The following is a 15,720-nucleotide window of genomic DNA, read 5'->3' as shown; positions in this document are numbered from 1 at the left end:
ATGTAAAAGCAAACAAGGTCTTTTTTTTTTTTTTTTTTGGAGGGGAGCATTAATTTATTTAACCACAATTTGTTACAAATTTTATTGTAGAAATTCTACATATTCACGACAAAAATTTTGGAGGATGTACAAAAGAAAAGTTTCTGAACTCCATTTCCATTCCCCAGAAAAAGTCACTTTTAATCATTTTTTTTAACATTCCAGAAATTTCCTATGAAGATATGGGCAATATACATGTATCTATCTGTATAGATACAGACATACATATGTACATGTGTATGACTGTGTATATACATTTTTATATATGTTTGTTCATAAATATTTTATATATTTACATACACATGCACACACGAGATCATACTATCCATACTAATTTGCAACTTGCTTTTTTCACTTAACAACAGATTTTGCATATTCTGTAAGAAATGCATAAAAGTCCACTCCATGAAAAACCGTAACTTACCAGTTGCTTAATGATGGATATTTAAGTTATTTCCAGTTTTTACTATTATAAACAACGTGGCAGAGAGAGGAAGCTAAGTATCTCTATGTACAGATATCTTTGCATTATTATGTAAACATAGAGACAAAATAAATTAAATTTGTAGCCATGGAAATACTAAAGCAAAAATCACGTACATTGGATAGGAACCACTATTTTACAGACAGAGTAAAAAAGTTAGTATAGAGAACTGACTTGTTCAGTCACTACCTCTTCTAGACTCAACAGAGCACCAGGAAGGACATAAACCTTGGTCTTTAGATTCCAAAGCTGTAGCTCTTTCCAACTATACCATTTCTTTAAAAAATAAAAAATAAAATAAAAAGTCTTTGAACTTGTTTTTCAAACACATTTATTCATTTTACTTAATGGCAAAAAGGACTCATCAAACACAAAACAGCACAATTTCACTCACCCGCCTCATCTCCACCTCGTACACCAGGATTGAGTCTGGCGACTGAGTCCATCCGGTTACCCCTTCAGACCCGGCAGCACAGGCTGGAGGGATGACAAGCAACCGCTTCCCTCCTTTTTTCATGCCCAGCATCCCATCCTCCCAGGCCTTCAGGAATCAGACAAGAGGAAAAGCTTATCAGACACAAGCCTTCTCATAAGACAAAATGAAGTGCTGGGATTAGGATCCTCTCATCCACACTTTCAGATTTGGACCTCTAAAGATCCTAGAGAGAGATCAACTATTCCCCTTGCCACCCCGCCCCCCACAGGTTATAAGAATATCTAGAATACTGCTTCTATTCACTTGTAAAAGCCAGCATATTTGGGGCTAGATGAAATACGTTTATCTTAGATAACGAGAGAAACTGGAGGAGAGAATGGTATTAAAAGAGAAATAATTTGCAACTATGTGGATGGAACTAGAGGGTATTATGCTAAGCAAAATTAGTCAGTCAGAGAAAGACAAATATATGACTTCACTCATATGAGGACTTTAAGATACAAAGAGATGAAGGAAGCAAAAATAATATAAAAACAGGGAGGGGGACAAAACAGAAGAGACTCATAAATATGGAGAACAAACTGAGGGTTGCTAGAGGGGTTGTGGGAGGGGAATGGGCTGAATGGGTAAGGGGCATTAAGGAATCTACTCCTGAAATCATTGTTGCACTATATGCTAACTAACTTGGATGTAAAGTAAAAAATAAATAAATTTTAAAAAAGAGAGAAATAAAAGCTATCATTCCTTAAATACATTTTCCAAGTACTCTGGTAACTGCTTTAGTTGGACTGTGTTGTTTAATCCCTAAAATAACCTCATAAGGTTAGAAGCATTATCCCCATTTTACAGATAAGAAAACTGAGGCTTATAGAGGCTTAAGTAACTAACCCTGGATCAAATTATTAGTGAATTGTTAAGCCAAGATGTAACACTAGATCTATCTAGCTTTAAAGGTCAGGCCTTAACTCCTATGATCTATAAGAAAGTCTCCAAAAGATTCTAAGAAAAGGAGTGATAAACAAAGCTATGAAGAAAACCGAAAACCTTTTTGTCACTTGAGTGGCAATGAGTACTTTTACCAATGAGTACTTTGTAACACCTCAACATTCCTGACACAATGATAGCCCACATTTGTAAAATACTCTGAATTTTATAAAACACTTGCACAGTTGGTAAAGAAAAACTTCACAGTATGAACCCAAGTCCTCAGACTCCAATCCCAGTGTTCTGCCTGCTATATCATAGCTGCTCACAACGATTGGAAAATGCTGATTCAAAGCATCTCAGACAGATAAAAATCACCCATTATGATACAATTCTAGAAGAAACAGTTTCACTTCTCTCCCTATGAGGCTACAAGAAGGACTTAATAATTTCCTCACAGTAACACAATGAAAAAGAAACAGTAGGAATTAAAGAAATGTCCCCATCTTCGCCTGAGTGGCTCAGTTGGTTAAGCATCCGACTTCCGTTCAGGTCATGATCTCACAGTTCATTAGTTCGAGCCCCGCGATAGGCTCTGTGGTGACAGCACGGAGCCTGGAATCTGCTTTGGATTCTGTGTCTCCCTCTCTCTGCCCCTCGCCAGCTCATACTCTGTCTCTCTCTCTCAAAATAAACATTAAAAAAAAAAAAAATTATTAAAAAAAAAATGTCCCCATCTTCAATGTATTCTCATAGGTTAAATTTTCCCATGTAGTTTTCCAGATAAAGTGGAACTTATTTTTCCTACTTTTTAACCACACCTTTCTGGACTCAATGCACCCAGGCTAGAAATTTCACAAATTTAATCTAAATTAAGCCCACTGAAACTAATACAGTCATACAAAGAACACAGTTAACACTGTACCTTGATGACTTTTCCTGATCCTAATTTCAGGCGAAGCAGCTTATCTTTGTTAGCAGTAGAATCCAAAACCTGCAATTTGATCAAAGTAAATGAGGTCAGCCAATTTCCAAATAAATAAATAAATAAATAAATAAATAAATAAATAAATAAATAAATAAAATAATGTGATAGTCAATATAGATCAGCACAGTATTCCTGGAATAAGGAATGTCAAATATACTGGGCAGGGGCGGCGGGGGGGGGGGGGGTAGGGAGTTCTTAAAAGACCCAAAAAGAAGGGACCACATCATGGCTAAATTGGGACTTGAATGTTCATTTTTTTTGACTGAGTCTAAAGTTCTTTCTATCACATCATACTGCTTTTGAGAGCTTAATGATATTAAAACACAAAAGTCCATTCTATTTCCAGTATCTATTACACACAAAAAAACAAAGAAACAATTGTTAGGAAAGTCTAAAAAGAAGTTTTAAGCTTTGTGCAGTTGGCAGTATCATAGCCAATGAGGTTTATCTGAGGTGTGATTATTGCTAATACAAGTTTTAAGACCTAATCCCATGAGAATAAATTCAAGTTTGAAACCAGTATAGAAGGACAAAGACATACACACAAACCATTACCAAAAATGATACTTAGGAGGAAACTGGTTTCCATTCTAAATAGATGAGACCAGGTGGCACCGAACACATTGAACATATTAGCATTTCATGACTATACACCAAAAGCAGTCAGAGCAGGGTCCCTGAAAGATTTCTATTTGCCAAGAGCAGCAATTCACAGCAGTAATGCTTTACATATGAAGAGCCCTCATGCTATTTCAGTTACAAAAGCACTTGCAGGCTACATTTCCTTACCTGGCCCAGCACATGATTCTGCAAGAGCCAGCTGGTATAGGCCACTTCCAAAGAATCTCCAACTTCTACAGCAGGGCCCTCCACTACAACGAGGTCCTGGCAGAGCACTGCATCTAGGGAGGGGGTGCTATTGCACTTGGCAATGCACACCTGTGAGACGAAATCAAAGCAGCATAAACTTAGTTCGAGCTCAGGAAATATTATCGTTAATGCTCTTTTCTAAACAGTGCTGTCCACTAACAAAACTGATTACGTGTTTAGGAATAAACCACTCTGAAGTCAGTAATCCTGCCAGGAATCAAAGTGCTTAAGAGTAAGGCTTTGGAGTCAGACTGTCTGGGTACAGACCTGGGCAACTGCCACTTAATACCTTATGGCCTCGGGGCGCCTGGGTGGCACAGTCAGTTAAGCGTCCGACTTCAGCCAGGTCACGATCTCGCGGTCTGTGAGTTCGAGCCCCGTGTCGGGCTCTGGGCTGATGGCTCAGAGCCTGGAGCCTGTTTCCGATTCTGTGCCTCCCTCTCTCTCTGCCCCTCCCCCGTTCATGCTCTGTCTCTCTCTGTCCCCAAAATAAATAAACGTTGAAAAAAAATTTTTTTTTTAAAAAAATAAATAAATAACTTATGGCCTCAGCCAAATAACTTAACTTCTGTGAACCTTATTTCATACAGGTTATTTTGTAAAATGGAGATAAAAACTCTGCAGTTAAGTTATACAACTTAGTTAATACAAATACAGTATTTGTATCTGTAGTTACTATCTGTAGTTGTGTCTGGAGTATCTGTAGTTAATACAAACACAGCACTTGGCACAGTGCCTGGCAAAGAATAGTAAGTACACAAAAAGCATTAGCTAGCATTACTCTGATGATTTTATTATTTCAGTGTTCAGGAACCTAGGAAAGAAAGGAGGGCTTCTAAAACACTTTCAAAAGGCATTTCTAAAGACAAACTAGAAAAAAGGCCATTTACAAAATCATGCTGCATTCCCAGAATTTGCATCTTCACTACTTACAGATTTAGTCATATTATCTTAGCACAAATCTTAGACAAAAGAGTCAGACACATCTTCATGAATAATTATGGTCATTTTAAAACATGATACACATGAAAAATTTGCTACTCATTTTCTTAAAAGAAAGGTTTTATGGGGTACCTGGGTGGCTCAGTCAATTAAGCATCCGACTTTTGATCTTGGCTCAGGTCATAATCTCATGGTTGGTGAGTTTGAGCCTTGCATCAGGCTCTGCACTGTTAGTGCTGAGCCTGCTTGGGATTCTCTCTCTCTCCCTCTGCCCCTCCCTGCTCACTCAGTCTCTCTCTCTCTCTCTCAAAATAAATAGAGTTAAAAAACAAGATTTCATAATTGCAATCAATTACAATGAGACATCATTTTTTACCAAGCAAACCAGACTAAAAGAAAAAGGTGATTTCTAAATGTTGGCAAAGGTACAGTGAGAGAACAGATATGAATGTGAAATATTATAATCTCTCTGAAAAGCAGTATGCCAAATTGTCTATAGAACCAAAAAATATTTGGACTCTTTGACACAATCTTCCACATCTAGAAATCTAGCGCAAGTAAATAATCAGGAAAAAAAAAAGAAGACACAGACTTATATACAACAATGCTTGCTACAGTATCATGTCAGACTGAAAACAACCTAAATGTCTAAAAGTAAGGGAATGGTTAAATAAATTCAAGAACATTCATACTATGCAGCTTTCAACAATGTTTCCAAATAACTTTTCATGAGGTGGGGAAAAACGCATTATACATTGTTAAAAAAAATAAGCAAGGGGCGCCTGGGTGGCGCAGTCGGTTAAAGCGTCTGACTTCAGCCAGGTCACAATCTCTCGGTCCGTGAGTTCGAGCCCCGCGTCAGGCTCTGGGCTGCTGGCTCGGAGCCTGGAGCCTGTTTCGGATTCTGTGTCTCCCTCTCTCTCTGCCCCTCCCCCGTTCATGCTCTGTCTCTCTCTGTCCCAAAAAAAAAAAAAAAAAAAAAAAAGGTTGAAAAAAAAATAAGCAAAATATTTAACTCTTAAAGGAGTATGCCTATTTACATATATTACCCATAGAAAAAGGGAAACAGGGGCCTGGGTGGCTCAGTCTGTTAAGCTTCTGACTTAGTTTCAGCTCAGGTCATGATCTCATGGTTCGTGAGTTTGAGCCCCACATTGGGCTCCATGCTGGCAGTGCAGAAACTGCTTGGGATTCCCTCTCTCCCTGCCCTTCCCTCCCTCACGCTCTCTCTCTCAAAATAAATAAATAAACTTAAAAATAAATAAATAAGGGGGGCGCCTGGGTGGCTCAGTCAGTTAAGCATCTGACTTCAGCTCAGGTCATGATCTCACAGTTCATGGTTTTGAGCCCCACATCAGGCTCATGTCAGCTGACAACTGAGAGCCTGCTTCGGATTCTGTGTCTGCCTCTCTCTCTGCCCCTTCCCACTTGCGCTCTCTCAAAAAGAAATTAAAATGGTAAAAAAAAAAAAAAACCTTATAAATAAATACATAATTTTTTTTTTTAATAAAAAAGAAATCTAACATATTAATAGTGGTTCCTTCGGGCACTAAGATTTCAAGTGATTTTTTAAAAAATGCTTTTCTAAATTTTCTACAAGGATCATATAACATTATAAAATTGTTCTTCTGAAACACTATTTTTGAAAGATAGTTTTATTTATCCCTTAAAATAATTTATAAAGTGAAAAATGTTTGAAAAAAAGTTTGCATTAAGCCTTTTTGCTCTGAAAGTCATATTTTCAAGCAATTTCAATAAACATTCCTATTATTTCTCTGAGCCACAATAAGCTCAAGTGACAAATTTAGTGTTTTTTTTTTTTTATGCTTGTCACTAACAACACATAGCAGGTTATAAGTTTTCCATTTAGTTTCCTAAATCAAGAGAAATCCAAACTAGTGTTTGGCTTTTCACAATAAGAATAAGATGGTTTTACCTGTTTATTGAACTCCACAGCAGCCTTTTCCGACTCAAACATGATGGACCAGTTTTGTCTCTGGTCATCATAAAAGGTGCTATAGTTATTGGGCCGAACCTGGGGAAAGGAGAGATACTAGGATAACCCAACCACAGGTAGCACAATGCATCATCTGGCTGCCTAAACTCACTGAGAAGGGCCTTGACTGAAGTGGACCCAAAGAGACATAGGGAACTTTCTTCTTCCCTCCTGCCCTCCACCAACCACCCTAGGTCCATTTCCCAGAAGGCAGGCAAGAGACTTTTTTGATAGGCTCTGTTAAGACATCCACACAGACGTCCAGGGGCTGAAATAGTAGATCTAATTCCTACCAGGTACGCACAGACCAATCTCTCCTATAAACCCTTCCCAAAGGAGCTAATGATTCCAACATGGGAAGTCTTACCATGAGCTCAAAGTTCAGATGAATCCTGGCAACAGTAACTGGCTGTTGTTGACTGATATAAAGAAGAATCCTATACTGTATTCAAGTAAAGATAGGCAGAGAAAAAAGAGAACGGAAGTTAAAAGGCAATACAAAATCAGCAGTAAGATGTCAGGGGCTGTGCTTCAAAGAGGCATGAAACTCAAAACTCAGTTGATTGCTGAAAGCTTCGATTTTAAATTATATCCATTTTAACTGCTTCTCATTTTGGCCTTATTCTTTTACTGTAATTAGCAATGTCTTTATTTTGTCGGTGTTTCCATTGGTATGAGGGGTGACAAGAGATCTACAAATGGCCAACAGGTGCATAGAAAGATGCTCCACATCATTAGTCATTAGGGAGATGCAAATTAAAACCACAAAAAAGTACCACTTCACACCAACTAGAATGGCCATTTAAAAAAAAAAAAATAATGAAACAGTGGCAAGGTATTGGAGAAATTGGAACCCTCACATACTGCTTGTGAAAATGTAAAACAGTACAGTTGCTGTGGAAACAGTCTGGCAGCTCCTCAAAAAGCTAAACAGAATCACCATAAGACACAGCAATTTCACCTTTAGCGCATCGCCCAAAGAGCTGAAAACAGATAATCACCAATGTTTACTGTACCATTATTCATGACAGTTGAAAGGGAGAAACTACCAAAAATTCAACTGATGAATGGATAAACAAAATGTGTTACCTACATACAATGGAATATTATCCAGCCCTGAAAAGGCATGAAATTCTGATAACATGCTACAACATGGATAAATCTTGAGAACATTACACTAATTGAAATAAGCCAGACATAAAAGGACAAATGACAAATATTGTATGATTCCACTTATATGAAATATCTAGAATAGACAAATTCATAGAGACAATGTAAATTAGAGGGATGCCAGGTTGGCTCAGTTAAGTGTCCGACTCTTGGTTTAAGCTTAGGTCATGATCTCACAGTTTGTGAGATCAAGCCCGTCAGGCTCTGCACTGACAGCACAGAGCATGCTTGGGATTCTCTCTCTCTCTCTCTCTCTCTGCCCCTCCCTCTTCCTCCCTCTCACTTAAAATAAATAAGTATTAAAAAAAGGAAAAGATTAAAGATTACCAGGGGATATGGGAAGGGAGAATGGGAAGTTTGTTTAAAGGTGACAGAGTTTTTTGTTTGGAGTAATGAAAAAGTGGAAATAGACAGTGGTGAACACTGCTCAGTATCATGAATGTACTTAATGCTATTGAACTGTGCACTTAAAAATGGTTAAAACGGCAAATATTTTCTTTTTTAATTTTTATAATTTTATTTATTTTCACAGAGAGAGAGACAGAGCGAGCAGGGGAGGGGCAGACAGAGAGAGAGAGAGAGAGAGAGAGAGAGAATTCCAAGCAGGCTCCACTCTCAGCACAGAGCCCGACACGGGGTTGGAACCCACAAACTGCGAGTTCATGACCTGAGCCAAAACCAAGGGTCAGACACTTAACTGAGACTGAGCCACCCAGGTGCTCCTGAAAATATTTTGTTTCATTTATATTTACCACCCCACCGCCCCCCCCCCCCACATACACACAAAATCATAGTTAAGCAAATAATTACAATTCAATTCCAGAGGGGAGGGAAGAACTTGGGGGCTCACATACAATCTGGTACCAGAAAGTACTTTCCTTATCCTATGTTAGGCAGATAGAGTGAGGGGCTGATCACCTCAATCCAATCCAATTATAGGCTGAACTAGTTAGGGAAGATTCATAGATTTATCAAGAGTTGGTCTACTTCTGGGTTGTCTCTATCTCAAGCATTATCTTCCCTGACTTTTGATTAAGAACCTAGAAGGTCTCTGACTCCTTGGTCCTGAAAGTTCTGCCCATCAGACATTCTGAGCTGGGTTCTCCTCCCCCTTAAGTTCAAAATCTAGCAAATGTATTGAGATGAAAGTTGTTGCTTGCTGTTTATTACAGGTACTCCCCCTACAGTAGGACTTTATCTCCTATGCACCACAAGATGACAGAAGTTTCCCTCTGCCTTTCTGGCACAGCCCCTGGATTTCCACGCCACCCCAGAATTCTGCAAATGTCCCATGGGGAAAAACTAATCTTGTGTTTGGAGCTCCTCTAGCTTCTGGCAGTATCTCTTTCCCCCAAGAGGTCTCTCTGATTGGGCCATACCTGATGCTTGGTCCACCCCTAGGCACATCAGCAAAAGAACCAAGAGAAGGAAATACTTGGCTCATAGGCTTTTTCCCTGTTTGAAATTTTAGTTCCTCTAGTCCACATCTTTTCTAGAGCTCTCCAGTGAATTTTAAAATATAATTTTTGCAATTTATCTGCTTTTTTACAATTGTTGCAGTGGGAATTGCTGCTTGCCATAACCTACTGCATCTTATCGGGGCTGAAGGCTGGTGGAGTCTCAATACCAGATTTTTAAAATCCAATGGCAACTCCTAATGAATTAATACATCTGGATAATAATCATGGATGGTTACTACATAACCAAATCAGGGATAGTTAGACACTATGTACCTCTGGATGAGAGAATGGAAGATTTAAGGGACATGGTAGCCAACTACAATGTATGGACCTTATTAGATCCTGATTAAAACAAACTTAAAAAAAAAAAAAAAGAGAGAGAGAGAGAATCAGGTAAATCTGAACACTAGCTGGTAGTGAATAAGATCAAAAAATTATTGTGGGTTTTTTTAGGTGATAATTGAATAATGGTTATGTTAGGAAAAAGATCTTGGGATATATACTAAAGTATTTACAGGTAAAATTGTATGCTGGAGATGTAGTCAAAATAAGACTAAGAAGAAGGAAGACAGGCTGGAATTAAGATGAACTAAGAAGAGGGGAGCGTGAGTGGCTCAGTCAGTTGAGTGTCTGACTCTTGGTTTCCGCTCAGGTCATGATCTCATGGTTGTGACGCTGTCCATGGAGCCTGCTTGGTATTCTCTCTCTCCCTGTGCCCCGTCCTAGCATGTGCTCTTTCTCTCTCTCAAGATAAATAAATAAACATTAAAAAAAAGAAAACGATGAACAAGATTAATAACTGTTAGAACCTAGTAATGGGTTTCTGGGGGTTCATTATTCTAGTCCCACGATTTTTATGTGTTTCCAAATTTCCAGTTAGACTTTTTTGTTTGTTTTTAATACAAATGAGTGTTGTCTATTACATTAGTTACCTGAACAGGCCATCTTATCCAGGTCTCTGAGTGTCTCAGGAGCATGGCCCTTAGTTCACTGGACCTCTGAAATTCCATAATTTCTTAGGCTGCTCTCACCAATGTTTAAAATGTTCTGGAGCAGAACTTGAAGCTAGAGACAACCCACACAAGGAAATCAAGTCTCAGGGCTGCTAGCCATATCTTCTTTTTGATCCAAACCAATAGTATTCTGTGTGATCAACTACCCAACTCATTGTCAAACTTTCAAAGGATAAACACCAGTCATTAATTCAGGTGTAAAGACAGAATGCTCTAAGTAGAACACTAAGTGTTGTTCATTACCTAACAAAGGATTGTCCTTAGTAAATGGTTTACTCTAAAACTCTCCAAAGTCTTAAGCTAGTTCCGTAACACAAAGGTCAAACTTAAAAGACTGAATGGTTGCTTTGTTTTAATGCACAATAGTAAGCAAGACAGGACTATAACTATTACTATGTACCTTGTATTAAAAATTCACATTCAATACAAACAAACAATCATTCTAATCCTCTGATACGTGAAACACTGGGCAAGCGTAGGTACAAACCAGCTCAACAGTATGATCTGGGACACCTGAAAACACACAAGAGTTCTCACCTCTCTGGCTGTGTGGTTCCCCAGGACTGCAGCACCAAACTTGCCCTGCTTTACATACTGACCATTTGTGCTAGAGAAGCAAGAAAAATAACAGGTATTACTAATAATTCTTTAAACTCAGCTTTCTCTTCTGCCATGTAGAAGTGGGGAATCTAGTCATTCAGTCTCAAGAAGACAACACAGGTGAGCAGTTCGTAATTTAAAGCTCTTCTACAACTTCTTTACTCTCTAAATATCTATTCATAATATCTCAGTGAAGTGGCTTTCTTTCAGCACTTAAGAAGGCAGTTGTTGAGGGTACAAGCACTTCCTAGTACACAAGGTATACAAGATAACGGCTTTTCAGGGTTTTACATACCGAATTCTCGAACTGAAATGTTCAAAAGCATTACTGATACTTTGCCTGTGGAAGGACTGTGCAGCCTAACTGCAGTTTATTTCACAATGAACAGAGGCTTATTGAGAAAAGATGGGCACCTAACCCCAACTGCAGAGAGCACTCCTTCTCAGCTACTTACTATCGATACGCATGGACTGCTGTTGCAACCAATACGGTGGAAGTGCCTGTTGTACTGGGTGCTGGTTTTGGTGTTGCCGGATTTCCTGAAGATGAAGAAAAAAACAAAAGATGTCATTCATGTCTTTGCTGAAACTGATTTTAACCACTAAAGCGGCTTCAAAATTCTTGTTTACATTTTACAGTTAAGTGGTACAGTGCTTTCATGACCATTAGCCTTATCTGATCTGCAAAACAACCCTATGACCTCATCTGGGGATGAGGACACTGAGGCTCTAAGCACCCCAGTGTCTTACACAATGATAGCAGCAAGCCTAGGACTAGAATCCAGGACTCTGCCTCCACTCCAAACACAGCAAGGTCCTATCCCATCTACTTTCTTTTCTCCAATATTTGGCCAGCTATAATAAACATAAATAAAGTTATTTCTCCTGCCCTTATTTTGGGGTAGAAAATTTATGATGATATTCAGGTCATATCCATTATTTAACTTTTGCAGGGTACAGGGTAACATTAGTGTTTTAAAACAGTATATTTAGGGGTGCCTGGGTGACTCAGTCGGTTAAGCATCTGACTTCAGCTCAGGTCATGATCACATAGCTTGTGAGTTCAAGCCCAGCGTTGGACTCTGTGCTGACACCTCAGAGCCTGAAGCCTGCTTCAGATTCTGTGTCTCACTCTTTCCCTGCCCCTCCTCTGCTCACGCTCGGTCTCTCAAAAATAAACATTAAAAAAAATTTTTTAAATAAAACAGTATATTAAGAGAAAATTGCATATTTACACTCACCACATGAATGTGGGGAGAACACTGGGAAAGACAAGAAACCAAGAACTTACTTTCAAAAGTATCCTTGCTTGATTTCTTTCTTTCTTTTTGTATTGTTAAAAAGATGGCAAGCTTAAAATGGAGTCACTTATGCTAAAGCCCCAGGGCACCAAACGGAGACTAACTCATAGTTTTGGCTCTCCCTGAAACGGAATCTTAAACCAGTTAATCAGGAATTCCCAGCTCAGCACAAGTCAGACAATCTGCATAATAGACCCCTGCCACCCACTAAAGGAAAGTAATCCTGCAATAGCGATCTTGCTTTTTTGCCTCCTGTAACTTCCTCGTTCCTACTTCCTTCTCTCCGTAAGAGTCCTTTTTCTTCAGCTCCTCAGAGCTCTTTTCTATCTGCTAGATTGGAGGCTGCCCAATTTATGAATCACTGAATAAAGTCAGGAAGATCTTTAAAATTTATTCAGTTGAATTTTGTTTTTTAACAATATTGACACATCTTTTTTTCTGATTATAGAATGCATGTACTCTGTAATATGCAAAACTTGGCAAATACAGAAATGGAAAAAGAAGATAAAAATGACCTGTAGTCTCACCAGTTAAAAATAAAAGTTCATAATTTGATGTATTTATTCCTAGTTCCTTTTTCAAGACAGTTTTTCTATATTTTTTTATACAAAATTAATACTCCAATTTGACAATCTCCTTTTCTTACTTAGTATTAGTATTTCTTTTAAAGCATTGTCCAAAACAAAGATAAAATAATCCTAAAAATACTTTTTGGTGGTTACATAAAATACTACGTTATGACTCTACCAGAACCTATTCAATGTCTTATTAGTTGACATTTCTTTGGACTGTTTCCAATTTTCCTCTATTATAAATAATGCTATGGTGATCATCCTGAAAACACATTTTTGTATGTACCACTAATTACTTTCTTAGAACAAATTCTTACAACTGGAATTATGGAGTGAAGAAGTGTAAAACATTTAAAGGTTTGTTACGTCCTGCCCAAATGCCTTATTGCATCAGTTTACACCCCTACCAGCAGTGTGAATATGCCAGCTTTGCACCCCTGCTAACAAGAGGGGGCTGTTTTTTTAAATCTTTACCAACGAAGCTGGGCAATAGAAAAAGGGAAATACCATGTCATTGTTGTTTTCATTTGCATTTATTGATTACAATGAAGCAGAGATGGAATATTTTCTATAGATTTGTAATGGTCATTTGTTTTGTTTAGATGAATTGCCACTTACATTGTTTGCTTACTGTCCTGTTATTCATGTTTTCCTTATTATTTTGTAAAAACCTACAACATAGTTGTTAATTCAACCACTACTGTCCAGTTGTATGTAACACTACAATAATATTTTTCTCTTGATAAGCTGTAAGAAAAAAAGTAACTAAGGTCAGAGGCAGGTTATTAGGACAAGTGTGAAATGCTGAGAAAAATTACTGTCTGCCCAAGATCAGCCTAGCATCCTCCTTTAGGATAGAAGCTTAGTTCAGCTTCTCCCACAATACTCTTCTGGTTGTCTAATGCCCTGGAAAGGGAAGGTTGTTCACGGAGTTGCTAGAAGGTAAGTCAGGTGCTCACAATCGTGGGATCTTATTGGCTCAGCACTTCCTCCTCTCTGAAATCAGTACTGCAGATTCTTGAATTCCCCACTGACAAGGACTTTTAATATGTACTTTCAAATCTTTTTTTTTTTTTTTGAGTAAAGTTTTCTTGAACTATAGTTTCTAAAGTCTGTTCTTTCCCCCCTTTTTTTCCTTCCTGTGTACACACACACACTCTCTCTCTCTCTCTTTCTCTCTCTACGTATTGGATCTTCTTTGCCATCTTTAATATTTATCACACTTTCTTTTGGAACATTTTTATCTCTCAAATTTTTTATTGTTTAAAAATGTCCTTCTGTTAACCTTCTGTTTCTCTTCAGGCATGATCTGCTCTTTGTATTCATTCTTGTGTTCCTGCTCGTTTAGCCTTCGTTTCTGAAATAATTCTTATGTCTCTAATTCTTGCCTGAGTCTTGTCACTTACTTCTGAGATTTTCTAATTCTCATTTCATGTCTTACATTACTTTCTTAAACAGGTGGTGGTAGTTTTTGAGAAACATTCTCACAGAATCTCTACAGCTCTCACTGTACGGATATTATTCTGTTTCTTGCTCTCTTTGTTCTTATAATTTTACATGGAGTTGGATTCTGCTAAGTTCCTACTGCTCATTTTAACGTGAAATCTGCTTTTCTGAATTTTTAGAAGGAGATAGGGTTCAAGTGGCTTTCCTAACTTCATAGAGCTCCCTCTTCTGTTGCTTTTGCAGAGTTAAAAAATATGGTGGCTCCCTCCTGAGACTTCCTGATTCTATTTCTATCCCTACTTTTATTTTTATTTATTTAAAAAATTTTTTAATTTTATTATTTTAATTTACAACCAAATTAGTTAGCATATAGTGCAACAATGATTTCAGTAGATTCCTTAGTGCCCCTTACCCGTTTAGCCCATCCCCCACCCCACAACCCCTCCAGTAACTCTCAGTTTGTTCTCCATATTTATGAGTCTCTTCTGTTTTGTCCCCCTCCCTGTTTTCATATTTTTGTTTCCCTTCCCTTATGTTCACCTGTTTTGTCTCTTGAAGTCCTCATATGAGTGAAGTCATATGATATTTGTCTTTCTCTGACTAATGTCGCTTAGCATAATACCCTCCAGTTCCATCCACGTAGTTGTAAATGGCAAGATTTCATTCTTTTTGATGGCCGAATAATACTCCATTGTGTATGTGTGTATGTGTGTGTGTATATATACATATATGTATATGTATGTGTATATATATATATACACACACACACCACATTTTCTTTATCCATTCGTCCATCAATCGACATTTGGGCTCTTTCCTTACTTTGGCTATTGTTGATAGTGCTGCTATAAACATCGGGGTGCATGTGTCCCTTCGAAACAGCATACCTGTATCCCTTGGATAAATACCTAGTAGTGCAATTGCTGGGTTGAAGGGTAGTTCTATTTTTAGTTTTTTGGGGAACCTCCATACTGTTTTCCAGAGAGGCTGCACCAGCTTGCATTCCCACCAACAATTCAAAAGAGATCCTTTTTCTCCACATCCTTGCCAACATCTGTTGTTGCCTGAATTGTTAATGTTAGCCATTCTGACAGGTATCTCTTTGTGGTTTTGATTTGTATTTCCCTGATGATGAGTGATGTTGAGCATTTTTTCATGTGTCGTTGGCCATCTGGATGTCTTCACTGGAGAAGTGTCTATTCATGTCTTTTGCCCATTTCTTCACTGGATTATTTGTTTTTTGCGTGTCGGGTTTGATAAGTTCTTTACAGATTTTGGATACTAACCCTTTATCTAATATGTTGTTTGCAGATATCTTCTCCCATTCCGTTGGTTGCCTTTTAGTTGTGCTAATTGTTTCCTTCGCCATGCAGAAGCTTTTTATTTTGATGAGGTCCCAATAGTTCATTTTTGCTTTTGTTTCCCTTGCCTCTGGAGACGTGTTGAGTAAGAAGTTGCCGTGACCAAGGTCAAAGAGGT

General features: G+C 38.1%; 1 protein-coding gene and 1 pseudogene across 3 annotated transcripts in view; one reads left to right on the top strand and one right to left on the bottom strand.

Annotated features, from left to right (window-relative positions):
* The window catches only part of FKBP15 (FKBP prolyl isomerase family member 15), a 55,090-nt gene that overhangs the window by 29,776 nt on the left and 9,594 nt on the right, over positions 1-15,720 (bottom strand). For all 3 annotated transcript variants that reach the window (XM_015075977.3, XM_015075986.3, XM_053204764.1), the window contains exons 3-9: positions 11,378-11,462; positions 10,860-10,929; positions 7,047-7,121; positions 6,620-6,718; positions 3,661-3,810; positions 2,809-2,877; positions 918-1,064 (exon numbers count right to left, since the gene is read on the bottom strand). In XM_015075977.3, coding sequence (XP_014931463.1) covers positions 918-1,064; positions 2,809-2,877; positions 3,661-3,810; positions 6,620-6,718; positions 7,047-7,121; positions 10,860-10,929; positions 11,378-11,462 — 695 coding nt within the window. The remainder of the gene's footprint in view (positions 1-917; positions 1,065-2,808; positions 2,878-3,660; positions 3,811-6,619; positions 6,719-7,046; positions 7,122-10,859; positions 10,930-11,377; positions 11,463-15,720) is intronic.
* On the top strand, positions 3,279-3,400 carry LOC113592913 (uncharacterized; annotated as a pseudogene).

This window comes from Acinonyx jubatus, chromosome D4, assembly GCF_027475565.1.
Source record: "Acinonyx jubatus isolate Ajub_Pintada_27869175 chromosome D4, VMU_Ajub_asm_v1.0, whole genome shotgun sequence".
NCBI classification, from domain to species: Eukaryota; Metazoa; Chordata; class Mammalia; order Carnivora; family Felidae; genus Acinonyx; species Acinonyx jubatus.
This window is presented reverse-complemented; position numbering and strand designations above follow the sequence as displayed.